Source organism: Athene cunicularia (genome assembly GCF_003259725.1).
Source record: "Athene cunicularia isolate RWA chromosome 2 unlocalized genomic scaffold, athCun1 chr2_part1, whole genome shotgun sequence".
NCBI classification, from domain to species: domain Eukaryota; kingdom Metazoa; phylum Chordata; class Aves; order Strigiformes; family Strigidae; genus Athene; species Athene cunicularia.
This window is the reverse complement of record NW_020799095.1, coordinates 88,342,909-88,369,325: the sequence shown is the minus strand read 5'-3', so window position 1 is coordinate 88,369,325 and position 26,417 is coordinate 88,342,909. Positions and strand designations below refer to the sequence as shown.

Genomic DNA, 26,417 nt, shown 5'->3' with positions numbered 1-26,417 from the left:
TTTAGTGTTCAACCATAACGACGGACCGCCAACGTTTCTTTTTAACTTTTCTCTTTGCCCCGGCGTGATGCGCTCCCGGGTGGTAACGACGCATTAGTAGGAGCAGATCCCGGCACCTGCGCTTGTCGAGCTGGAAAACACGTAGAAGAGAGAATGCGGAGTCAGCGCCCGTGTTTCAGGTGTCACATGCGGTATCGAAGCACCAGGCACACGATATCATTTTGTACGCTGATACCTAGATCAAGCTTGCTGCTTAAAAGCGGGTAATGAATTCTCCTGGCAGGACAGAGCACATCCTACAAGACGCAGGAAAGCAGCGCAAGAAGACGATGTTTCTGTACCTGCCTAGAACAGGAATCATCACAGTCGACACCAGACAGTAACTTTTCTGTTGCACACTCAGAACTTTTCACTTCCTATCACTTCACCTGTGAATACCCTTCTGCCCACCTCCTGCCTTCTAAAGGGCATAGATGTTAGGCATTTTTTTCGTTAAAAAAATCACTTCCCAGTAGCTCTCTGGTCTCGCATGTGTAGAACTATGGTAAAGCTAAAAGCAAAAATACTCTTCTCTCAGCATAGCTTTTCTTGCTATTGCTTAAATTTTAATTCTATAAATTCTCCAGTTACCCCAGATGTCTGCATTGCTGTCGCTGTGAGAAACAAAATGGATGGTATTAAATATGGTCAGCAACATCATTCAAGCATCATTAGTAAGGAGAATGACTTTCTTCTTTAGTTTGCAATTCCTGCACAAGTAAAACATTATCTCTAAAAATAGTTTTGGAACAAGCATACAGTTTTCCATTAGTGTGAGAATATACCAAGCCATCACAAAACACAGGCAGATAAAAGAACAAAACAATTCTTTTGCAGCATCTATTTGCACCAGAAACAAAAAAAAACACCAAGGGGAAAATACAACTGAATAGACTATGTTCTCAGTAAACATTTCCAGAAGCATGCACTTTATGATTTTTGCGCAGTTCAGTTTTCTCAGCTGTCTTTGAGAAGCAGCAGCAGCACTCCGCAGCATATCATTCAAACCATTTTATGTGTGCTATAGATTCAAAGGTCTTTCCATTTTCGTCATGCTTCTCCTGCATCAAATAAAAAAAAAAAAAAACACAACAAAAAAAAAACCCAAACCCAACCTCAAATCCAAGAAATTTCAACTTGATTTTAACCTTATTTCCACTAGGTACGATTCCACATTAAGAGGAAAAAGAAGTTGTCCCAAAAAATGGTGATTTCCAACAGCTGAACACTCTGATTTTATTATTTTAATTAATAGCATGTTCTACACTTTGACAACAAACAAAAAAAAATGTTTCTATTATTATTTTCTGTATTACAGGAACAGAATTCAGAATTTCCTATCAACTAAAAGATGTTTTTACTGATCAAGCTCATCTCCATGTAAGTAGGTATTAACATTGTCCCTGTTACAGAGCAAATGAGCTGTAACAGCTCTGGTTCTATCTCTGCTTCTGACAAAAACATATTTAGAGGCATTCCAGAAATTCTTCACAATTTCTTTAAAGCAGCATTTTGTGTTTAATTTCTTTAATTGTCAGTGAACTTCTTATTCCTGTGTCTGTTAATAGAACAAAACTAACCAATTTTGTTGCTACTTTCTTTGTTACCTTATTTTTATGGCATCTTGCATTCCATGATATGAAGATGTGAAACCATCAGGATGAGGATTCTCAATTCCACTCAGATCTCAAAAAAAAATGTAAGTTAACATTAAAAGGTTCATTTACCATCTGGCCCCGGCATGTCTATATTATACCAGCATTTGGCTGCAAAGCAGAAGAGCTTTAATTAGAACCACTGAATGCTACCCAACATCACAAGCAGGAAGCAAATTTTAATTACACAATTTAATTATTTTTTTTTTTTCTCCCAAGCACACTAATTTGTAACCATCCAAAACATCTTTCATCATGCTACAAAAGTAGTAATCATTAATATATAGACCTTTACGTTCAGTCAAACATACTACCGCTTTAGTTGGGAAAAAGTTCACATTAAAAGAGCCTGAAATGACAGACAGTATAAACCAGCTTTCATTTCATTCTCATACTGGTGGGATAAGAGAAGGCAAATGATACTTCCGCTAGCACATCAGTGCCTCTTAACCATAGTCTGGTGAGATCTCTTGGGACATACCCCTGAATTTGCAAGCATGGCCAACCTCTGTTGACTTTGCTAAAGCTTTCAATTGTCTAGGCTCCCTAAATTGGCTATAATCCAGGCACTTCTCAACGCAGAACTAAGGACTGACAGCACTGACTTTTTATTACTATTTTTAATTATTTAAAAAAAATATGCAGAGACCAATTAGTAATCCTTATACGGGAGAGGATTTTTGATTACAAAAGCTTTTGAGTCAGGCACAGCGGCCACTGGGAATAACTTACGAGTATTTGTTGTAGGATGAATTTGTACTGCTGACTGCAGTAGTTCATTCTGCTGATAACTCTTTGTAAAAGAACCAACAATAAGAAAAGATCTGTCAATGTATGGTATTTAATGATATTAAGAAAAACAACAGTTACCTGTTTTAAAAGTGTGTTTTAACATGGAAAGAAAGAACATGAGCTTTACAACCTTTCCACAATACAGAAATTTCAGCTATATGGAGAAATAAATAACAAGAACCTCAAAACAAAGTTATTCATTTAATTAAAATAACACTGTACAAAATTTGAACATAGCAAAATAGGCTACACTGAGTTCATATTAAGTAAAACAACAAACTTACAGAAGGTAAACACTGCTATATTAACTACCATGTCACTGTGTGCTGCCATTGCTTGGTCTTCTCAGAGTTCCACTTTCAGTCAGGATCCTTATAACATTTGGAATATCAATTCCTTAGTTAAAGGCAAACAAACAAACAAAAACAGAAAAAAGTGGGTTTATGATAAAATACATTTAAAAGCACAAGTTATAATGAAACACTGAGATGCTGACATGAGTTTGGATCCTTTCTTATTAAATGAAGAACACACTAACTGTTAACAATCAGAATGTGCCTGAAAATTGTAACTGTATTTCTATGATCAGCTGTACTCATTCAGTTAAAGGGTCTGTATTTCCCCTCTACTCTGTCTCCAACCTTGAAAAATCTGCAGCTGATAATCAGGAAAGCATGACCAGAAATACTTGATTTTATTACTGTAACAGTAAGTCAAAGTGTCATCTTCTGAACACAAGCAAGAAGGCCACGTTGCTTTGATGAAACTAATGCCCATGACTTTAGGAGGGGGAGAGAGAAGTAGAAGAAACACAGGGACTGCTTAAGTGGTTAATAATAAACATTCAGCACTCGTAGCCAAATGTTAAGGGAAGAGTAAGAGCAGAGCAAGTGTGCCTGATGCTTGGTGGGGTGTGGGAATACTATGCTCTCCCCATCTCAGATCATCTTCAGCTCAAGAAACTTTCCAAGTCTGATACAGCAAATTTTTCAGTAGTCTTCCTCCAAAAACTTACCCAGTCTGGCCCACAGAACAAAGACAAGGACACCTGTAATATTTTTTGTATCCACTGTAGCCTTTTGCTAGGATTTCCATAGATCATCCATCTACTACTGCATGAAGAACCATCTCTTTTTGTCCATTTTAAAGTTGGACTCCCACACTATTCCAAGTTTATGGATCAAAAGAGATAAAAAATAATAGAATCCTGTCTGTCATCTCCATCCACTCATGACTTTACAAATCTCTGTTACAGTATCTCAGTCATCTCTTTTCCAGGCCAAAGAGTACTAGCTTTCTATTGCTTCTTATATGGAAGATACTCCCATATTTTGTTGCCTTCTCTAAACCTTTTGCAGTAATAAAGTCCTTTATCTGAAATAAGGGAAACAGAACTGTATGCCCTATGCCAGATACAGGAAAAGCATGAGCTTATGCAGTATCAAAATGATGACTCCCATCTTTATTTTCATTCTTTCTTTAATTCCTTGTATTCAGCATATTCTTCTGACTGATAAGTTGGCATTTCCACTGGTCTGATGAGAAGCTTTTGAAATTCAGTCAACTAACACTGTTAACTGTTTCAAAATTTGACAAAATTGAAGATGAAGACACTAAATAGCACAGACCTATAACTGGTTCTCTACTGGAACATCTTTTCATTGTAAAAAGCAATTGCCCATTTGCTCTATATTTATTATTTTAAGAATGCAAGGATTTCCCTCTTTTCCCACAGCCAGTTAGTTCCCTTAAAAGCCTCTGATAAGAGTACCTTTATCTGACTCCTTTGCTGACCCGTTTCAAACAACTCCAGAAAGTCTGTAAGGAAGGTTTTCTTACCACAAAAGCTATATTAATTCCCCACCAACCACTCTAAGCATATCATACTTTTCCAAATCTGCACTAATTTCTACATTGTTTTTCTAAACAGTAGAATAGAAGTCGGTAGTTTCAAAGATCACCTAGAACCCTGCACTGGTTTTGGCTGGGATGGAGTTAACTTTCTTCATAGCAGCCTGTATGGTGCTGTGTTTTGGATTTGTGGCCAGAATCATGTTGATAACACAGAAGTATTTTGGCTTTTGCTGAAGGGTGCTTGCACAGCATCAAGGCCTTCTCTCTTTCCCTCTCTTCGCACCCATGGTGATTAGGTTGGGAATAGGAAAAAGACTACTAGGGGACACAACTGAGACAACTGACCCAAGCTGGCCAAAGGGATATTCCACACATCATGCACAGCAATAAAAACTGGGGGGGGACAAGGGGGTGGGGTTGGCTGCCAAGGCAGCCATTGCTCAGAGACTGGCAGGGCATCAATCTGCTTGTGGGAAGTGCTGAGCAGTCGTCTTTGCATCGTTCGTTCCTCCCCACCTTTTCTTTCCTTTCACTTCCTAAACTGTTATCATGACCCACTAGTTTTCTCACTTTTTTTCCCCCCTCTCTTTTGTTATTCTCTTCCCTGTCCAGCTCTGGGGGATGGGGTGTGGGCAGTGACCAAGCAGTTGAGTTCAACACACAACAAAACCTTTTAAAAAAAAGAGACAAATATGCATAAAAGAACCAAGTTTGCCACCCACAAATTTGCAGGTTCCAAAGGAAACTTTATGGGAGAAATCACTACCATCAGTAACTTAATCATTTTGTTCTGGAGGTTCCTAGGACCAGCTGATATTCATGGAAGAGTTATAACAGTTTACTACTTTCATTGTCTTTTATGTTGTCAATTGGTTCCAGAACTTCCATTCCAAACATATACTCTGCTGAGTTGTGTGCACACAGGCCCAAGGAGAAGTTATGGCATGGACCGTACTCTCTCTAGTTTCTTCCACAGGGAGCACTCAGATAAAGAATATCTTAAGCTTCTCTACAATGTACTTGTCTTTATTGTTGTTTGGTTTTTTTTTACCATGATGATCTTAAACACATTCTGAGAAGCTTAAAAATGTACTCAGGAAGCTTCTGAAGAAAGAGTAGCAGTTGGCTGAAGATGTGAGAATGTTTAGTAGCTGAAACTTATTAGGAACTTGTAAGAAAAAGAAAGACTACTTGTCTCTGATTCATTACTGTGCAAGTACAGTTCCTTCAGGAATCAAGAAATACAAATTTCTTTGCTGTTGGCATTCGCAAAACCACTGTTCTCCCAGTTATATCACAGGCAATAGATTCTGCTTTCTTTTACTAATAATATGCTTGATTTTAGTTTACTTTCATCATGTAAATGTTACTATGCACAAATGAGAAAGAATTTTAAAACAAATTCAGCAACTAACATTGCATGTGATGGCAGCCATTTTGAATTACCATTTTTAAACTGGATCCTGCAAAAGTTAGAAGGGGAAAAAAAAGTCTGTTCAACCCTCCTTAATACCTCAAAGTTCTATGACCCATATAGTACTTAATATTTGACAGAGCTAACAAAATTATGTTATGTATATTTTCATATATGTGTGCATGCACATACACATGAGTTACCTCTGAAAGCTGGATTTGCTGCTGCTATTTTGTGTAGAGTAGCAGTAACTTCCTCAACGTTCATATTTCTTACACTGTTCAAAAATTCAGTAGTGATGTTGTTCTCATATGCTGTTTCCGAAGAGCCAGTTGAAAAGTTTTGGGGTTCATCATCTTCATTTACTGATAAGGACTGCTTAGCTGATCGGCTGCTTGAATAGTCTTTAAGAAGAGAAATACTGTTTTTCAGTAAAAGAAGATTCTGAAGAGTCTCCATTATTTATTTCTCTAAATAGGGCTTTTCAGTCTGGCACAGCAGCACTGCTGGTAATGTTCACATCTGACTTTGCTACATTTTCATACAACTGAGAGTCAGGAATGCTTTCTGTTTACAGAAAATCCTAGAGAAACACAGGTGGGGAGGTAGGTGGAAGCTATTTCCATTATGCTTTCAAAAAGGAACCAGAAATTCCAAGTGAGTCATTGAAATTTTGGTATTAGCATTGTATTAATGGAGGTTTTCAAAAGCTAAACTTCCTAGAAAAAAAAAAATTGACACCGCACGCTAAAAAAATTAAATCATACAGAATAGCTTCACTAGTATTCTGGGTATTTTGCTTCTCCAGGCATATGATTGTACTCTTCCTATGCTTGAGAAAAATAACAATTTGTTTATATCAAGAAGGATGTGACCTAAAAAATATCAAAGATTCTTTGAAAGAATTAATCAGAAGTATTGAAGCCAAGAAGTTGCAATATTCAGGTATTAAACAGAATTATCCATCCTATGAAATATAATTTTGTTTCCACTAACATCTTGTTTGGACTAAGCCTGCACTAAGCCTCTTCACCACCAAGATGAGAAAGAAAAGGGAGGAGGGCAGGGGAGAAAAACCCAGAAACAGTTGCCTCGGAACAGAGGAAAGTCAGAGTTGATACTAATTCAATTTCTCCCCAAATCCTACAGTTAAGTAAGATGCATGGTTTTTTTAATAGTCTGCCCTTTCTAACATCTGTAGAGGATGGAACACACACCCCAGCCCCCCCACCTATTAATTTACAGTACTTGATCCTGGCTTTATTCTACTCTTAAACTCTGCTTTTAGAGAAACAGGAAAAAAAGGCTTATTAAAATTTATGCAAGGTGTTAAGATTAAAGCACATTCAAGACTGCAAAACTGTATTACCAGTATCAGAGTCACTAATATCTGCTGAAGTCAGGTCAGACTGTTCTGTGGAATATTCCAATGCTGCTTCTCCATTATATTCAGTATCTAAGAGGTCCTATGAGTTTGAAAGAAGTTGCATTCAGAGTTTCATCAAGATAACTTCTTGAAATGATGAACTACTACATTTTTAATGATCACAAACCAAATAAAAGACCAGTATTTCTGCTACCAGATCTGAAAAATCAAGTATTTCTTTGAAAATCATGCAGCTGGTAATGAACTTCTATGTATATATACACTGCTTACAGTATTTCTCTACATCTGAAAAGGCATAGTATTAGGCAAAGAATTGGTACTTACAGAGCCCAATTCTCAACCTGTCAGGTCTAAAAGGAAGCACTTTACACTGAGAATAAAAGATTTAGTTAAAAATTACCAGTTGAAAGATCACAGTTTAGAATACTAAAAACCCCTAATGTGGGAAAACATTTTATTTTTATACAACTAGTAGGTTAAAAGTTACTTCAGTTAGAACTTAGCTGTTTTATAACATGTCAGATTTTGTCCTTTTACCATATGAATAAAACAACAAAATCCTATATGGAAAAACCAGCAGGAATAACGTGAAAGTAAGCTTAATGAGAAAGAAAAAGACAGTAAGTAATTAATGACAACTATAGGCATGGAATTTATCATGGAGAATTATTGCCTTTGGGGCAGAAAGTAAGCAATAGAGGGAATATGGATATGGGGAACAAAGATAAACTTTATAATTAAGTCCTGAATTCAGACAGGCTGTTAAAAGAAGAAACAAAACTTTTTTTTCTTAAAGTGTCACCTCTGTGATTCTCTCAGGCTTTTTGGCTGTTACTTACCCTCATCTGGCATTTTCCACTTAAGGTCACCCTTTAATTAAAAAAGTAATTAAGTAGCTGTAGTAGGAGGAGTAGCTGTTGTGGTGAATGAGAAGTCTGTTCAACACTGACAGTTCTGCAAGAAATGCTAGGAGGGATAAAGAAAAGTATTTCCTATAGCAATGATGTTGAATGGTTCACCACAAGAGGAAAGTTCCTGCCATCCCTGTTGACAACAGGGCAATGAACAAAAAGTCATTCCAAGAGTGGAAACTGAAGATTATGGTATAATGGAATGTAAACTGCACATATAGGGAACACAGGTGGGAACCACAGCAGCCTCAAATTACTTAACAACACCTCCATACTATGCTTATGTAAGGACAAGTCAGTCAAAAGTAATAGCAGAGAGGGGAAAAACTGGGTGGAGGAATAGTGAAGGAAGAAAGAGAACTCAAAGGGAACAGTCCAAAGAGTAGGACCAAACCTTGTATAAGAAAGCAAACTGATGTCAATGAAAATGGGATATAGAAAAGAGTGTCAGGGAGGTCAGCGGAGATGAGAAAAGCTTAAGTTAGAAAAGGGTCCAAAGGAGCAGAAAAACTTAAATGTAAAGAAGAGCATGGGAAATAGAGAGACAAGATGATTTTTAGCTTCTATAAAAAAAAAAAAAAAAGCAAGCACCTTGAACAGAAAATATTGACTCAATAGCAAAACTATGTTTATCCTATCATCACTACAAAAGTTCAAGTATTTAATGGGCAAAACGTAAAATAGTCTCCGCAAAACTTTAATTAAACTATTTGTAATAATAATTAAAAAAAAAAAAAAGCATAATCACAGGAATCTACAGATTTGTAGAACAAAGCCGAAACAAAAGCCACATTACTTTGTTTGATGCGGCCTGTTGACGATATTCCACCAGTGCATCTGTAAGAGTCTGTGTAACTTTTAGGATAAATGAAGCATCATCTTCATTCAGTATCTCAAAACTTTGCTAGGAAAAAAAAAACCACACAACATAATCTTTCAGAAGGAAAGTTTTTAAAACATCACCACATATAAACAAAAACTGTAGGAACCTCATTTTTTTATGTCTTTATCCTTCTATCAGACATGACTGAAGTTACAAATCAAATAGTTAATTGAGGGTGGGGAGTTGGAATGGAAGAAGATCCTAACAGAAAGAAGATGCAGCTACCTGAAATAGCCATTTGAAAAGAAACAACCAAGAATATGCCTGGAAATACATACAGGAAAATGCTTTTCTTTAAGTATTTTGATCTCTTTCTGAGGTACCTGCATACAAATGTGAATGTGTACAACTTCCCTGAGGCAATATAGTCACAGCCCATTTCTCCAGAAAGTAGCAAAAAAGCAGAACACCACTGAATTTAGAAATATATGCCACCTTGCCTTATACTAACCTTCTTCTTCTCCAAAAGCCTAAGGAAAAAGCAATCTTACTCTGAAGCTCTGGTAGGGGAGCAAGTTCTAGCGCCAACAGCCCTCACAGAGCATGCTACATGCATCATCCTCTCATCTATACTAATGAAGTCCTGTCAAAACCACTTCCACTGGGCACAATGTAACAGAACTGCAGGTCTGTCCTAACAATTCAAAGTCCTCTGCATTAGAAACAGACACCTTTAAACACTCCAGACAATGGAAAAAAGTAATTAAAAACTAGCATTAAGATAATATGTGACAGCATAACAGGGATTATGTTATATTTTTAACACTAATAGTATTTACTCTCCTGGTCTGCACAAGTTATATTTAAAGAAGATCTTATCAAATAGGCAGAAAAAAGATTAAACTTGGGCAAGGATATCTCTGCTACCAGCTGAAAAAACAAATACAATTATTTTAATGACAAATCTGAGCATACCAATTTTCGCAATTAAAAAAAATTATACAGTATGGATGATTATTGAACAACTGGAATTATTCAATGATATAAACAGCAAGTCCTGAAACAATACTTGTAAAATTACTTTCTACTACACACGAAACCTTTTGAATCCAGCAACAGAAACACATAATGCAGTTTTTTAAAATTACTGTAGATGCTAATATTAAACAATTCTCAAACTTTCCAAACCAGAACATTGTTCCAATCACATTCCTAGCAGTCCTCTTTTGTTCTTGGAGGGCAATCATACTAAGCAAAGGATGCCTCAAAACAAATTCAAGTTTTGTTAGCAAGGCGCAATCTTTACACCTAATAATTCCCTATTAAACAGCGGAAAAAAGATTTTATGATAGCCAACAGTGCTTAAATTGCCATGCAGTAGCTGTGTCACAGCAACTATCAGTAAGGATTTTCGTACAGTTTGTCACTGATGCTTTTAATAAAAATCACCATTTCTGCATGCAAGACCACAAAAGTTAATACATCTGACAACTGGAAGCTGCTAATTTTCCACTCTCATTGATTGTATCTCTGCTGTAAATATGTACATAACACATTTCCAACATCTGAACAGAACTCAGGTGTTCTGCCACTTACTTTACAAATGGAATAGGTAGGGTTTTTTAGTTCATGGCTTGGGGGTGGGGTGGGATGGTGTTTGTTTAAGTATACAACTTGTATTTTATTTCTTAAAAATTGCTTCTTTCCTTTCTACATATCTCAGATACTTTTCTTCATTCTGCTTCCTTCCATTATTGACTTACATCTTTCCACATTCCGCAGTTGAAAATGATGGAGTAATTATAAAAGAAAGGAAAACAAACTTTAAAAGGTTATTTTACTTAATCACATAGTTCAGGAGTGGAGTTAAGCTATAGCTGAGAAAAATACATTAATTTTCAATGCAAGTCATTCCTCTGACAGTAAACCAATACTTTGGCAAAAACCCTGTCTAGAAACTTTAGAATGAATAGCTATATTATAAATTCAACAATATTAGTTTTATTCTGAATCCCACCTTCTGACAAAATATGTTGTTAGATTAGCAGACTGCCTATATTTTGACTTTCATGGTACTTTGGTACATTTTAAACTTAGTAACTCTGTGATGATTTTTTTTCAACAATTACATTACAATGTAAGATTTAACACTCACCAAATAACCCAACAGTTCTTCTTGACTAGAGAATTCTTCAGGACTTGATGTAAGTTCTTGCTGTTTAATATAACAAAAGAAAAATCCAGAGATCTATTATGTGCAGTAATTATAACTAAAATTAAAAATTAATTATTATCATTATTCAAGATTCTTCCTCTAATTAAATTGCATGTGCTTGTATGAAACGTGTACATGTGTTTTCATGACAAAATAAGAGAATACCTTGTTCTTAATAGCTTTGTTTAGTAACTTGTGCCTAATTTATTGTCAATAATATTATCAATTTGAATAAGCAAAAGCAAACACCATTGCCAAACATATATTAAAGCAATTACTTCCCCAGCTATTTATAAACTGAACTAAGCTATCAGCAGAAAAATACTCACCTCAACTTCCTCGTTTTCCTCCTGCGATTGTTTATTGGTCTCACACCTTAAGATAGAATAAACAAACAAATAAACTAGTATACAGTTGGTTGATCTATCAACAATGTAGCCAGTCAATAACTGATAATCAGTTTAAATTCCTGACACGCTACTACTACAGTCGTTCTGACACACTCTGACAGATCACGTTACTTCCTTCCAGAAATCCCAGTAGTTCCAGATATCATCGTAAAAATTGTTTATAAAGGGGTTTTTAGTGTGCTTAGCTAGTACGTAAGTTCTAAAACACAGAATTATGGAAAAGGTTTGACATTGATAGTAAAAGCTGCAAGCTTTTTGTATGCATTGCAGAAAGACAAGGCCTCTAATTACAATATGATTTTTATCAGCACTTCGCAAACTTGGCTTTACAAAAAATATAAAAAGAAGTACAAAAATAAAAGAATTATAAAAAGAAGTATTTTACAGTGTAGCCACAGGGGTACAGTGCATACAAAGATTCATATGGCTAAAAGTTACTAACCCATGTTTGTGCTGTTCTGCAACTACAATTACTGTCGAAGCATTCCATCCCTTTGCAAGCCCAAACCTGGGCTGAGAGTGGTTTGGGGTTTTTTTCAATTAACCAAACCCATATGACTGCCAAGCCTAATCCCTCCTTTTTCTTGAAATCTTTCTTAGGAATCAAAAGTGTAGTAAAAGCAAATGATACCTTTAATGAACTCAAAATAATTTACATCTTCAGATGATTATCTGTACAGAACTTCACTACAAAGAAATAAGAAGTAATAGAAATTCTCGGGCTGATACTGCAGAATCTTTAAGTGGAAACATCATTTGACTGCTTGCCATCAACGCTAATCTGATTTTACTCCTTTTAAGAAACTATATATCGAGTTCACATCTCTCAGAAGTCTCACAAAAATAAACAGTAAAGGAACAAGCTGAAGTCCTAATTTAGTAACTAACTTCCAAATCAGTCTCTCACTGTAACAACCGGCTGCTCAGTTAACCCAGGATCTATCTGAACAATGGGATTAAAATAACATTAAGTGATTTTCCAAAGGATGCTGTTCTTTAAAGTACAGGACTGCACAGTCAGGTAGAACAGAAATAGACATTCAGGTAGAAAGAGAAATAGACAGCAGCATTTCCAGATGTGGATATCTGAGTTTTTTAGTTCCCTATTATTGATGTTTTCATGAACTAATTCACTCTTCAGATTAAGAATCGTTACACTTATTTGGAAGCCAGACAAATTAACACAAAGATCCAAAGATGGACTTGAATCTGGTTCCAATTAATCCTTCTCTTAATGGTTGCCCCATAGAGAGGCAAAAGTCCTACAGAAAGATATTTCAGGAACAAGAAAATTTCTCCTTTTACTGGGTAACAGTAAACAAGCAAAAGGTGTTAGCCCTCCACATCTGGAAAGATACTACTGGTTTAACATTAATAAATGTTCCAAGAGAATGTCATTAGAGCAAAACCAAAGAACTAACTGTTGGAACAAAAGTCTTATGTTTGGGTTGATGCATGTATATCCCTTATTGAATGCTTTCCTGTGGTTCCTGATGTTGCACAAAGATGACTGATGTTGGAGATAACCCCCTCACACAAAGGCTGATAGTTCAAACTAAACTCACAATAAAGATGTTTACAAATAGCAAGCACAGTTTCACCATTTAGAACCACACACAATACTTATTGTTCCTCTATGAAATCTTTTGTAAAGATGAACTCCAATTGTTACAGCTATTTACTGATTATCTTTTCCTTCTAAAATCAGTTCATGTATCACCCTAATTATCTGACAGGAACCCATAACAGAGGGTTTTTGAACTGCAAGGGGACATGCTTTTTGAATTTGTAATACATGAGGATTATGCCTTAAGGATAACACAGTTAAACATAAAAATTAGTTGCATCTAAAGCAAAATCTGAGGTCACTTTACATACACCAGGTTTTCTGTTTATGAGATAAGTTTACAGCTGAGCACAATCTCAGAAGACAAGCATTTTAGTATTACAGCATGCCTTTCTTCCTCACAGTATACTCTATGCAAATCCAGTGTAGACAGTTACCATCTACAACATTTTCCTCTGAGTAAATTTTAAGAGTTTTGTTTTGGGGAGGGGGTGGATTTTGTTGTTTGTTTTACTTTTCTGATTTGTTGTCTTTGCTGCCTTCTTCAGTCTTGTTGCCTTTGCTGCTTTCGATAGCCTTATTAGGTTCAACCTTCTCATCTGTTTTTGCCTGTTCTTTCTGACTTTTTTCCTGCTCCTCTTGAACACTCTTTTCATCTAAAACAATAAAACCAGTATAATTAGTAATGGGTTTCCAATATTTTAATTTAAAAGTATTCTTTGCTTACATTTTTTAAAAGATAACATCAATAAAACCTGAAGGTGTAAGTAAAGTGTCTTGTGAAGAAATAAAAGCTAAACCTAAAAATCAAAGATTTGGTTCAGCCACGAAGCAAAAGTTCATTTTTCTGATCAGAAATACTCTGAATGAGAATAATTATAATGCATTCAGACAAAACCCTAGTCTCACCTTTGACAATAAGTCTAAAACCATACAGCAACTTCTGATGTTTCTTCAGTTACACAGTGTTCACTAAATTTTATATTTAATTCTGGTTTTGTTTTCAAGAAAATAAGCATTAGCCAAATACCTTCAATGTTGTTAAAAAAAAAAAATCTATCCAATCTATTTCCTTTTTATTATTCTTGTGCTCTAAACAAAGTATGACATACAGCTGCTACCATTTTTTTTTGTGACACTGAAGAACAGCTTATAGGCCCAAAAAGAGTCTGTGCCTCTTCTGCCAAAAATACGCACAGTAAAAATTTCTAATTATGAATCTTGTCTTGTTTCTGTTCTGAAGTATCCAGCGACATTAAGTAAAACTGGACAGTTTTCTTTGCAAACACTGGGATTATTGTTTCCACTGCCACAGACCACAAACCCATCCATACACTGTGTGAATTCATCTTCTGTAGCAGAACATAACTACAGAAGCTATAAACAGGCACATATGGAGTAAACAATTCATGCACTGGTGAAAGTTTAAAAAAAATTGATGAAAAAAAATTTTTCTCTTACCTCGAATAAGGTCTGGCATTTTTCCATCCTTATTTTTACAATCCAATTTTTCTTCATTACTAAGTGATGTATCCACATGCTGAACTTTAGCTTTTGAAGGGCTGTCATCTGCAGCAGGATCTAAACAAACATGCTTGAAATGTAGCACAATGGACATTATCTTGATAGAAGAGGATTCTAAAACTGCACTTCAATTTCAACTAGCTCTGTTTCTGTGCACTATTAGTTACAAACATTAAGAATAATTTTTTAAGCATTATTGTGTGACAGCATATTAAAAATGAACTACAAATTAATAACAAAGTGTTATATATTTTATAACATGGTTATAATTACATACATAAATTTCTTAAAATATGTAAATATTACAAATAGAATGCCACATAGCCACGTGCAAAATTAGACACATTAACCGACAGGTTACAGTCAAGAAACGTAATTTGAATAGGATTCAACTTATTTCAAAACACTTTCCTAGATTCAAAGTGGATATCTCTCCTCTTCAGAGTATAACACTGCTAATCTAGATCATTATAGAAATAATATTCTTATTACTTCTACTGAGCTATTTTGAGACAACATTTACCTACTAATATACATTAAAATTAAGTACATTAGTTTCAATTCAAATCTTTATTTTCAGTGTAAGTCTGAGAACGAGGGTCTCGCAGCAATTTTTAGCCATTACCTAAAGTGGCAGGCAATTGTACTGTCTGTCCATCTGGGTGACATTGCACTACAATAAGTTTTGAAAGATTACACTGAGTGGAGAGTTCTCACAGATACCATGTTCCTACAATTTAGTGAATGTCAATGGCTAGTAAAAGCTCTCTTCCACAGAGAAGAGCTACAGCTGCGCTTTAAGAATTCTGTCTGGCTTTCTGGACCGCAAATTAAATACACATATGGATCTCCAACCTGCTCCTTTTGCCCAGCTCATCAAAATGCTCTTGAGTAGTTGGCACTGCAGAGGCTACAGCAGTAACCAGATAAAAAGAAATCACAGATAAAGGATCCTGGAAGCGAGGGGGACTGGGATGGAAAGAGGGAGAGAGAACAAAGTCATACAGAACAGGTCTCTCTAGTTACGTTGCCCATGGAAGAATTTGTTCATCCATTAAATTTTCATTATAAACTATATAAAATGCCGCTTAGAACATATGCACACACTACAATTACTGACCAAATCTTTCAATTTGCCCTTAAATCAAGCTGATTTAGATCAAAGGGAGTTTACCCAAATTAGAAATGTACAATTTACATCCCATTGAGTGCACTTACATTCTTGCCATCTCTTCCTCATTATCGGAGCATCTGTAACAACCTAAAAATAAAACCTATCTATGTTAGCTATTTTGTGAATGAAATTATTCCATAGGTATTTCATTAGAGTTAAATACTTCTTTTTTTAAGCATATGATCAGTAGTGTTAAACACAAAAGTGTAAATCCCTGAACAGATATTCAAAAAGTCAGTTACCTGGACACTTAATTTTTTTTTTTACCACAATTTTTGTTAGAGCTAAAAAAATTAAATAGCTCGTTTCAGAAAATATAGCAGTAAAATTAAACTGGGTTATGCATGCTCTATTTAAAAGTTCCTTAAATTAAGGATGGATTTGCTATGGATGTAGTGAAACTGTTCCTAGAAAAACAAAACAGACTGTAAAACATAGATGGAATTAATTATTTCTATATCCATGAACATAAATCTCAAGTAAAATACACAGTCTTGAGTCAATAAATTTGAATTAATGAAGTCAAAAGAAAAAGTTGTTGCCAATAGTCAGTTTTGGTTTTCTTTTTAAGCAGAGGTTAAAAACAGAGGATATGCAGACAGATTTACTTTGATTATCTGAAGTCTCTCCCTTCTAGAGCATTCACTCCAGAAGAATAACTTCATCTTCCAATATTCCCATACTTTTTTTAATCAGGAAAAGAGCAGGATCAGTACAGACTCACATCCTTGGGCTATGATTGTATCACACAGAAAGAACCAGGGGTCTTTTTTCACATGGGCAGGATATAATGAGCTTAAACACAATAACATTTCTAAATACTATTGTGGTGTAAACATCAACAGAAAGCAATATGAAGATCTTTTTGGAAGAACATGCTTCTAAGGGTGCAGCTCCCCAAGAATTTAAGCTTGTAGTGCTCCTGTGATCCCATGGCATTGTTGATAACCCCATATCCACCTGCAAATTCCCACGCTTCCCTCTGTGGTACCAAAAGTTTTACCTGGCTCCTCTGAAAATTGCCACAAGGTGCTAACAAAGCAGAAACTAATTCAGGGAAGTCATAAAGGTAGTTTCCTAGCAACAATGAAACAAATTATTTTGCATACACACACCCCCAGCTGGGAATTGCTTAAATATTAATATAGATATTGTGTGTTATTTGTGCACTCTAGAGTCACATTTCTCTAGACTCAGGTAGCATGAGCAAACAAAAGCAGTCCTTATGAAGGGAGTGACCAATGAGAAATTGTGTCCAGGATAATCCTGGAAGAACTATTAAGATAACAAAAAGCACTTCTAATAAAGGCTAAAAAAGCAAGATTCTACTACAATCCAAAGCAGATCTGCCCACCATAACAGAAATTACTTTATTTGGGTTTTTAATAAATAGAAAACTTCTGGAATTCTTAAAGAAATGTACCTTTATTTGTTTTCTTCCTTCTTTCTTCTCAATTGTTAATGCAACTTGCCTAACTTTTCTGTTCAGTTCAGAGCCTTTACCCTTAACTTCATCAGATTCTGCTATCTCAGGATAATGTTGTTTCTAAAAAATAAGGAAATGCAAATGCTGAAGTCACACTTTATCCTACACAAACCTTTCCAGATCTAGCACAGCTAATAATCACAGGAAATAAGTCAACTTTTATATATACGTAGTAGAACTTATTAAAATTATTATGTATAGAATCACAGAGTAATTTAGGGGACTGAAGCTCGATCTTCTGCTCAAAACAGGGTTGATGCTGAACGCTGAACTGGTCACACAGAGCTTTGTCCACAGGGGTCTTAAAAACCTGTGAATACAGAGATTCCCCCATCTCTGTGGGCAACCTGCTCCAACACTAGACTGCCCCTCACAGTGAAAAACTCCTTCCTTAGGTCAGGTAGGAGAACTCCCTTGTCTGAATTTATGTTCCTGACCAGCATGTCCATAAAGGGCCTGATTCTGCCTTCTTAATAATCTCCCCTAAGGTATTGGAGGGCTAGTATTAAGATCCCCCTGACACTTTTTCTTCTCCAGCCTGAACAAGACCAATTACCTCAACCTCTCCTCATAGTACAAGTGATTCAGCCCCCTGACGATCTTAACAGCTCTCCACTGGACTCAATTTCATCAATAGCTTTCTTGTCTGCAGTAGCACAAAACTGGACACAATATTCTAGATAGGGCCTAACAAGCATCAAGAACAGAGGAATAATCACTTCCCTTGATCTACTGGCTATACACTTGTTAGTATAGCTCAGCTTGCTGTTAGCCTTCATTGTCACCAAGGTACACTACTTATCTTTAGCTTGTCATCCACCAGGATCCCCAGCTCTTTTTCAGCAGAGCAAATTCCAGCCGTTTAGTCTCCTGCCTTTCCTACTGCCTAAGGTTAATCCATCCCAGGTGCATGACTTAAAAGTTATCCCTGATGAATTATTATTTTATAGTATTTAAGGATATAGCAGAGTGCAGTTAACAAGCATAAGATTCAGAATTGAAGGAAACAGTTCAAAGAAAACCAGAAATACAAGAGCTGACAACATCAAAACTCAGCATATACATCTGAATTAATGACAAGAAACAGCATGAATGTTTACAAAGGCCATCTCTGCAGATCAGTACACCTGATAACACATTAGTTCTAAAACTGCTTCAAAATGCTATATGAACTCAACAACTTTCTATGGCTCCAAGATACATGGGATATATAGTTCCAACTTTGAGCACATATTTGATGTGAAGTATCAAAATATTTTTCAGAATATTGCCTTCTCAGTTTTGTTCAAGCCCATCCTAAACAAGTATATTCAAGTAAAATATTCAAAGACTGGAAAACCTCTTTTCTCTAAATATACTGAGAAGCTTAATATATTTAAGCATTTGTGGGCCAACATAAATCTTAAGAGCTTTGCAAATTTCCATAAAACAGGCACAGAACTTGCATGGCTTGTCCAGCCACAAAACTGGGGATAAAACATTTTTCCCCCCCAATTCCATGTCACAACCTCTATTCAATACACATCATGTTAATTTATAATTATGTTCCTTTTAATTTAAAACATCCAAAAGATGGAACAATTTTTTCATTGATCCAGTTCTTTAAGATAATACAAAATTTAACCAAAAACCTACTTCTAGTCAATTTTAGCTGTAGATTTCATTATTGGCATTACTAGTCAACCAAAACAGAATAAACTAAAAACTCAGTGTCAGCAATGGACAAGCATACATCTTATTGATGAGAAGATTTTTAAATCCATGTATCACAGTTGCACAGTTGCAATATAAACAGATTTTTGCAAAAGCTTATGTAACACCTTTTTTTTAAAAAAAAAATAATCATAATATGACTAGCAAATTCTCTACTGAAATCATTACATTTAAAAAAAAACCAAAAACACCACTCTAAAAACTTACCAGGTATGCCAGTCTGTGTTTGGAACCACAAACATGCATGAACATGTTACTCAGTCCTGTTTTACAGTGGCACAGCTGACATTCATAGAGAAAAGGGAAATTGTCTTTTGATCGGTATTCAATTATATAATTAAGTCCTGTGTTAATAAGAAGCATTAAAGGAAATGATTACTGCAAGTCAAACATGGTTTTAGAACCATTAGTTATTTTATTCTTTGAGTGTCTAGACTTCCCCAACATCAAAGGTACAAAATTGCTTTTTTTTAAGACGCCTTATGTTTACCACATAGGACTTGACAATTAAAAAAAAAAATAATCTTAAAAAGTAATAGCAACTATTGTTGTAACTATTATTGTAACTATTTAGAAGGGAATGTATTTTAATATATGCCCCTGTAGTTATTTTCCTGTCCAGTCCATTCTCTCTTCCCTCCACAGGATGGGCAGTTAAGCTGCAAAGAATAGTAACGATCATTTCAATCAAAGTTCATTTTTGTCGTATCACCTTAGACTGTTTCTAGAGAATATTCTCAACATCTGGTATCTACCCTAATCAAAAATATTCCAAGCCAAATCCAGTGATTTTGTCACTATGATCAGTCACTTTCATATTGGGTACTCATTGTAAATATAATAAGATTTTATTACACATCACCTAACTTTACATTTTAAAAAAATTAATCAATACTCTTTAAAAGTAAACATCACACAAACAAACAGTTACAGTATTAAAAGTCCTCACCAAGTGCAGGTTCTGAATCTTTACATGTATTAAGCTGTTCTTCCAAGGTCTGTCCATGAAACCTCTCTAGCTCAGTTTGCACTGTAAGATAAAATCAATTTTATGTAATCCCAAATCATCCATCTATCAATCAGTCTTCATGGTCGCACAACACACCACAAAAACCCTCCAAAATGAAACAAACTCCTGAGTTTAACCTTTGGCCTAGAGAAAATATGCTGAGAAACTCACATTCAAATAAATCCCTGCTTATACATGGCCCCACATCACAAATTCAGTCAGCTATTGAGAAACACTATCCCTCCCCAATCCTATTTGCACTCCTTTTATAGCATATTTTTTGCAGTGGCCCCTGTGAGAAGCTTCTCAAAGCTCCCCTGGCTCCCAACTGGATCTGTGTCTGGCCAAGCCCAAGCCCATTAGCAACGGTGGCTACACCTCTGTGATAACATATTTAAGAAGTGGGAACCTGAGAGAACGAGGAGCTGTGAGGGAGATACCTATGCAAACACCAAGGTCAGCAAAAGAAAGGAGGAAGGGGAAAAGGTGTGCTGGAGCAGAGACCCTTCATCCCGTGGTGACAGGGGAGGCTGTGCCCCTGTGTGAGAGACTGAAACGTCCTATGACAGTCTCAAAGCTTGCTTGTGTCTGTGCAAACCTCCAAAAGAAGCTGCTGCGGCCTGTGAGTTGGTCTGGGGGATGCTGCCCAGAGAAGCAAAAGTGTATTGAAGGATGCACTCTCCACTTCTTGGCTGTTGCATTGTCCAGACTCTTTACATAAGCCTGAAAGGGGCAGACATGGACTGAGCTGGCCCCATCCTGTAGCCATGTGTGGCTCTACTGTGTAGGCCAGACCCCACGCATGCATTGCTAATGAACTGGTAAGAGGCAAACATTCCTGCCCTTGATGCAGGATGCAACAAAACCTGTTGGACCAGAGAAAAAAAAAAACTAAACACGAGTAGATATGCTTGCTGATCAGCTGGTACGATGAACTTAAAAAGGCAGCAGAAAATCTTTCTCTTTTTGCATCTACCATTGAAGCCTGATCTGTGTGCACCCACCACTGAAGAACTGAAGACTGAGGACCAACGGGACATCACTGGATCCATGGTGGTGACTATTCTTGCAGCCCTATCCTGCATGCTTGCTTTATTTCTGCCTTTTCCTTCTATTCTGTCCTATCACTACCCCTCTTCACTTTTTTAATAATAAAAACCTATTTGAGGTATAAGGCATTTGACCTCGTTTGTGTCTTAATCTTGGATCATACTGAAACCTCCCTTGACATTGGACCGGGACACTCTGCAGCCCATGGAGGCCTACAGTGGAGCAGATCCTCACCTGCAGCCTGTGGAGGACCCCACACTGGAGCAGGTAGCTCTGTGGGAAGCCCATGCTAGAGCAGTCTGTTGCTGGGAGGACTGCAGCCTGTGGGAGGGACCCACAATGGAACAGTTTGGGAAGAGTTGCAGCCCAAGGGCAGGACTCATGTCAGAGAAAAGTTCATGGAGAACTGTCTCCTGTGAGAGGGACCCCACACTGGAAGAGTGTAAGGAGTCCTCCCCCTGAGGAGGAAGGAGTGGCAGAGACAGTGGCAGAGCGTGATGAACTGACCACAACCCAGTTCCCTGACTCCTGCACTGCTGGTGGAGGAGGAGGTAATCAGGAACAAAACTGAACCCAGGAAGAAGGGAGGGATGGGAGAGGGTGTTTTTAAGATGCGGTTATACTTCTCACTGTGCTACTCTGTCTGATTCTTAAGTGGTGGTGGTGTTTGAATTAAATTGATATTCTTTTTCTTCCCCAAGTCTGTCTTTTGCCTGTGACCCTAATGAGTGAGTCATCCCTTCTTGTCCTTGTTTCGATTCCTGAGCCTTTTGTTTTATTTTCTCCTTCCCATGCCTGAGGGGAAGGAGTGAGCAAGCAGCCCTGTGGTGCTCAGTTGCCCTCTGGGCTCAAACCACAACATCACTTGCAACACTGTGCCTCAAAACTTTTTATTTCTTCCAAGTTTTTTGGGGGGGTTTGCCTTAAAAATTCTTACCATAATCAGGAAGTTTTGCAGGTGTTTTCACTTGCTCCCCTGAGCCACTTGCTGTTTTAACTAAACAAAAAACAAACCAGAAGTGGAAATAACATTGTAAGTACAGAAACCAATTTGATATATGATAATGGATTTTTTCTAAATAACACTCTCTGAGCTTTTGCTGACATGAGAAAAATAAGCTTAGTTTTGAATGTGCTATAAGGTTCTTTGTCAAAAAACAAAGAAAAAATATTTACACCAAACAATGACAAAGTTATTTAATGTCAGGCAATTAAATAAAGCAGGCAGAGAAGATGACCAATCAAGCCACTAGATAGCACACAACATGGGTTCAAAAACACATCACAAAATTAAACTGTTAAACAGTGGCTTAAATTGTAAATAATTATGGCTGTAATTTAGCTTATATAGAAGACAACCTGCAACATGGGAAAAGTCTGACTGATTCACTACAGTGCAAATATCTTTTATTCTATAATGAACCAAGCTTCATTTCACAAATTTCAGGGCTACAATAATGCAGTACATCACAGCAATTCAGTTTAAATCCACTGAACTTAAGGTGCTTAAACTGCCAGCCCACACACTGCCTGCCAGGGCACTTGACTCAGCCCACAACCCTGCTGTCTTTTTCAAAGGTCTGCAGTTATCCCCTTCCCAAACAAATATTTTTTTCTGTCTATACATGGCACGTGATATGGCTGGAGCTGCAGAACCTTAAGAAAGGTAAGACAGAGATGACCACATTAACATGATTTGCCATTGAGGAACCCAGAAAGACATCTGTACAAGCTGAGATTCTGTATGTTTGGGAGAGGAATGCCGAGCATGCAAAGGCAGCAAGTTGCTATTCCTTGAATAAAGGCTTAATGGGCTCGCTATAAGAAAAAAAGAACAGGATTTCAGAAATTCAGAAAAGTCAGCATTTTACTACATGAAAATAAGTAAATAAACAAACAAATCACTAACAGTGCCTGAAATAACACCAGCTAAGGGCAAATCTGAATTTTTTTCATCTCTTGAATGCCCCTCAACCCTGTTACTCTCCTGTTGCAAGTAATCTCTACTAAAATATCAGATACTGATAAGAAGTTGAGCATAAGGCTTACAATAAACCTTAAATAGAAGGCAAGAGCCAGCAGGCTTCAACCTATACTACTGCATCAGAAAGAGTCACATATGTTTTGATTACAGAGATAATCTTCATGAAAACTCTTATTGAGTATTTAAGTTACAAACTATATTGTGTTGACAACTGATGAAGCTGCCAGCTCATGCCTGTAAATTAGATGTTGCTTAATATCAGCTGCATTACCACAAACCTTCTGAAACAGTCTTAAGGGAAAGATCAGAAGAGTAAAAGAAAGGAAATGAAGTGTTACGAAGATAACCCTACAAAGATTCTAATAACACAAATCATATTCTGGTCACTAGAACTCAGCAAGTCTTCTAGTGGCCAACCAATCCTTTAAAAAACCAGAAGAAATAAAAGACATAACGCTGGTTCACCTCTAAACATTTCAGAGCATCCGTTTCAGCAGCATCCAGCTGCTAAATATTTAATCACTGAAAATTTCCTTTACAGTCCATACAAAAATTCTCAGATTGGGTAGGCGCAATGACTACGTATAACTTAGGCCACAACTTTCAAATTCTAGGAGCAGCACACTGTAGTAACCTGTAAATATATTTTGGTACATTATGAAACGGAAGTAGGAAAACTATTACGAACATAGTTAGACCTTCATTCTTTCTGGAACTAAAGCACTTCAGAAAGACCTGGGGAAGGTTTAATGATATATTAAACCTATTAAAAATACTTTGCTTCAGCTAATTAAAATATTTCTAATAAGTTCTTTCATAAACCAAATATAAAGTATATACAGAAAAAGCATTTCTACATGCTTTAAGGAGAATAGGGTTTTTTTTAAATTATTTTAAATCTTGAAGATCTCTAAGGTCTTAAATTCTTTAAGGTTTCTCAAAACTTTAATGTAGGTGATTTGTAGTACTGTAGCTAGTGCTTAATAAACTTTGCATACCTGTTGCTCATATTGACTGATTTCTGTAGGATTAGATAGATCATTAAAGAACAGGAGACAGGTCTTAAAGCACCGGTCTTGAGAAAGTCTTTTTCTTGTGTGTTTCATAAACACCTACACTGGGGTGGGGAGAAAGGTGCAGGATAGGAAGTCAAAAATCTTGCACTTACCAATGCCATGAGCTTTCAGTGCTTCTTCAACCTAAGTTACCAAGTCATCAACCAACAAGGAAGAAAGACAGACAGACACACCCTTAAGGTTCAAAAAATAACAATGCAAACCTTTTATTATTTATAAAATAAGTTAGATTAACACCAACACTGCACATTATCTCAGGTAAATAGATAAATACATGAAACTTGAAAGTGACATACATTTTTTTTCCTAAATTGTCTATAAATTAAATAATTCCATTTTGCATTTATTAACAGCCACGTATTCTCATGTATCATCTTTAATAATTCAGAATACGAGACAAAGTTGTAACAACATTTTCTGATAGGACTAATGTACAAGACTAAGTTATACTTCATCACAGTAAACAAAATAGTAAAGCAACAAAACCAGCTAAATCTCTGAAAGTGCACGTTTTAAAACTACACTAAAAATAGATTTCAAACTCATATTCTACTGCTAAATAAATCTGTAAAATCTGACAAAAAGTGCATTCAAAAACTGATCTTACCGTCTTGTGTTTGAATCCAAGGAAGTGAGTCTGCAAGTTTAATGCAGAAGCACACCAGATTTTGCAAATCTAGGTTAAAGAGAAGTATTTCTATAGCATTGTACACGAGCCAACAATAAAAATATATCACTGATATCAAAACAAAACAAATCTGCTATTGAAATGTCAGTATAGGTAAGTACTACTCCTCCAATGACAAACTAAAGCAGCTTCTAGAACTTTTCTTTATGAGGCTCCAAAGCCACCGAAATACGGTGGAATGAGAAGGAATCTCCCCATCACAAGCATTTCAGATGTGTCCAGAACCCTGCAGCTATCTCAATAGCATATTTTTGTGCGGAAAGACAGATCCAAGCCCTTCCTCACACACTATTAACCAAGTCTGAACCAGAGGCATGGCATAACTCTAACAAACAAGCCAGTACACCTGTCTTAAGATGAGCCAGTTCTCCTCGGTGCTTCATCCAGACTAACACATTCACTCTGATCAGTTTGGGGCCTGCCTCACTCACAGGCATATGAAGTTTTCCAGTCTCACCTGGTTTATGCCTGGGCTGGTTCAAAACAGGAGCAAATTAGGTTTAAATTCATGTGAATGAACCAAGGCAGACCAAATATTTTCTCCTCCTCTAAAAAACAAAGATGCTTAAAACCAACAGCAGTAAACCTGAGAACCTTTGATAAATTAGGATCTTTGTTTTCTGAAGAGAAGCTTCAGTTTAACCTTCCACTTTAAAAGAATGCCTTTATCTAAAAACATAATATTATCAAAAATATTCATTGTTATAAATTAGCTCCTGACACACACATCCATGTCAAACGTGACAAAGACAGCAAAATAAGTTACATTCCAGTGCTATTCATCAATTTTGCTCGAGAGAAAAAAAAATTCACACCTGGTTTAGTCCAACTTTATTCTACCAAAATTATTTTGTCTTAGTTACAATTTTCTGTAAGAAATACTTACATTGCAATAGAAAGGGTTTACTTGCTTCTTTATCTCAGCTTCAGGATCCATAATTGATTTTTAGATGATAAGGAAGATCTAAGAAAATTACAAAAAGACTGCAAACTAGTTTTAGCTTCACAAAATCATTCATATTCTTGTTCCACCTTCTTAAGGGTCATGCTTATTCCAATTCTAATTTGTGCCTCACCTTCAGTTACACTCAACCTTTACACCTCCAGGCCAGCGATCGGATTTTTAACTTGAGATCAAAAGTACAGCGTGGAAAGAAACAATTCTTCTCCCAAGAGTTTCCCTGAGGAAACACAAAGCCAGGAAGCAAAACTAATCCCAACTATTTTAGGCTTCCCCTTTCTTTCCTGGGATTGAATACGCGCATGGGCTGGGGCGGATGACACGCAGTGCCCGAAGTCTGCATTTGCAACAAGAACACGACAGGGTTTTGTGGAGAAAAAAAGCACGATCCCACTCCGGACCGTGACGGCGCGGGGCGGCGGGGGAGAAGCTACGAACCCCACGGAACAGAGGCGCCGAGATAGCGAGTCGGCCCCCGGGCCGCCCGCGGAGCTGAGCCTGCAGGTCGCGGGACAGTGTGGCCTTACCGACACTTCCAGCTCTGCCGGGGAGGGGACGGGCACCTGCTCCCGCATCAGCCGCGGCGCCCGACCTACCCCAGCCCGGGAGCGGGCAGCGCCCGGAGGAGCCGAGGGAACCGGCACCCCGCGGCCGCCGACACGCCCCGCTGCCGCGCCGGCCTCTC

At 36.9% G+C, this 26,417-nt stretch overlaps 1 protein-coding gene across 4 annotated transcripts; it reads right to left on the bottom strand.

The window, feature by feature from the left end:
- Positions 1-1,306: 1,306 nt before the first annotated feature.
- LOC113476992 lies at positions 1,307-26,410 on the bottom strand. Of its 4 annotated transcripts, none has more exons than XM_026843044.1 (18): positions 25,848-26,221; positions 25,658-25,735; positions 24,691-24,759; positions 24,176-24,206; positions 21,961-22,020; positions 19,914-19,994; positions 19,172-19,308; positions 17,189-17,311; positions 15,810-15,852; positions 14,529-14,648; positions 13,582-13,723; positions 11,420-11,465; positions 11,031-11,090; positions 8,849-8,956; positions 7,124-7,220; positions 5,958-6,158; positions 2,771-2,882; positions 1,307-1,725 (listed from the first exon to the last, which is right to left on the bottom strand). In XM_026843044.1, the coding sequence occupies exons 2-17, from the start codon at positions 25,706-25,708 to the stop codon at positions 2,803-2,805; spliced, it is 1,449 nt and encodes a 482-aa protein (XP_026698845.1). In that variant the 5' UTR covers positions 25,709-25,735; positions 25,848-26,221; the 3' UTR covers positions 1,307-1,725; positions 2,771-2,802. The 4 variants fall into 4 exon arrangements, with proteins under 4 accessions (XP_026698845.1, XP_026698844.1, XP_026698846.1 ...); XM_026843043.1 differs by lacking the exons at positions 1,307-1,725; positions 25,848-26,221 and adding exons at positions 26,260-26,306; positions 26,356-26,391 and having other exon boundaries at positions 2,503-2,882; XM_026843045.1 differs by lacking the exons at positions 1,307-1,725; positions 25,848-26,221 and adding an exon at positions 26,260-26,410 and having other exon boundaries at positions 2,503-2,882; positions 25,658-25,755.
- Between the last annotated feature and the right edge of the window lie 7 nt (positions 26,411-26,417).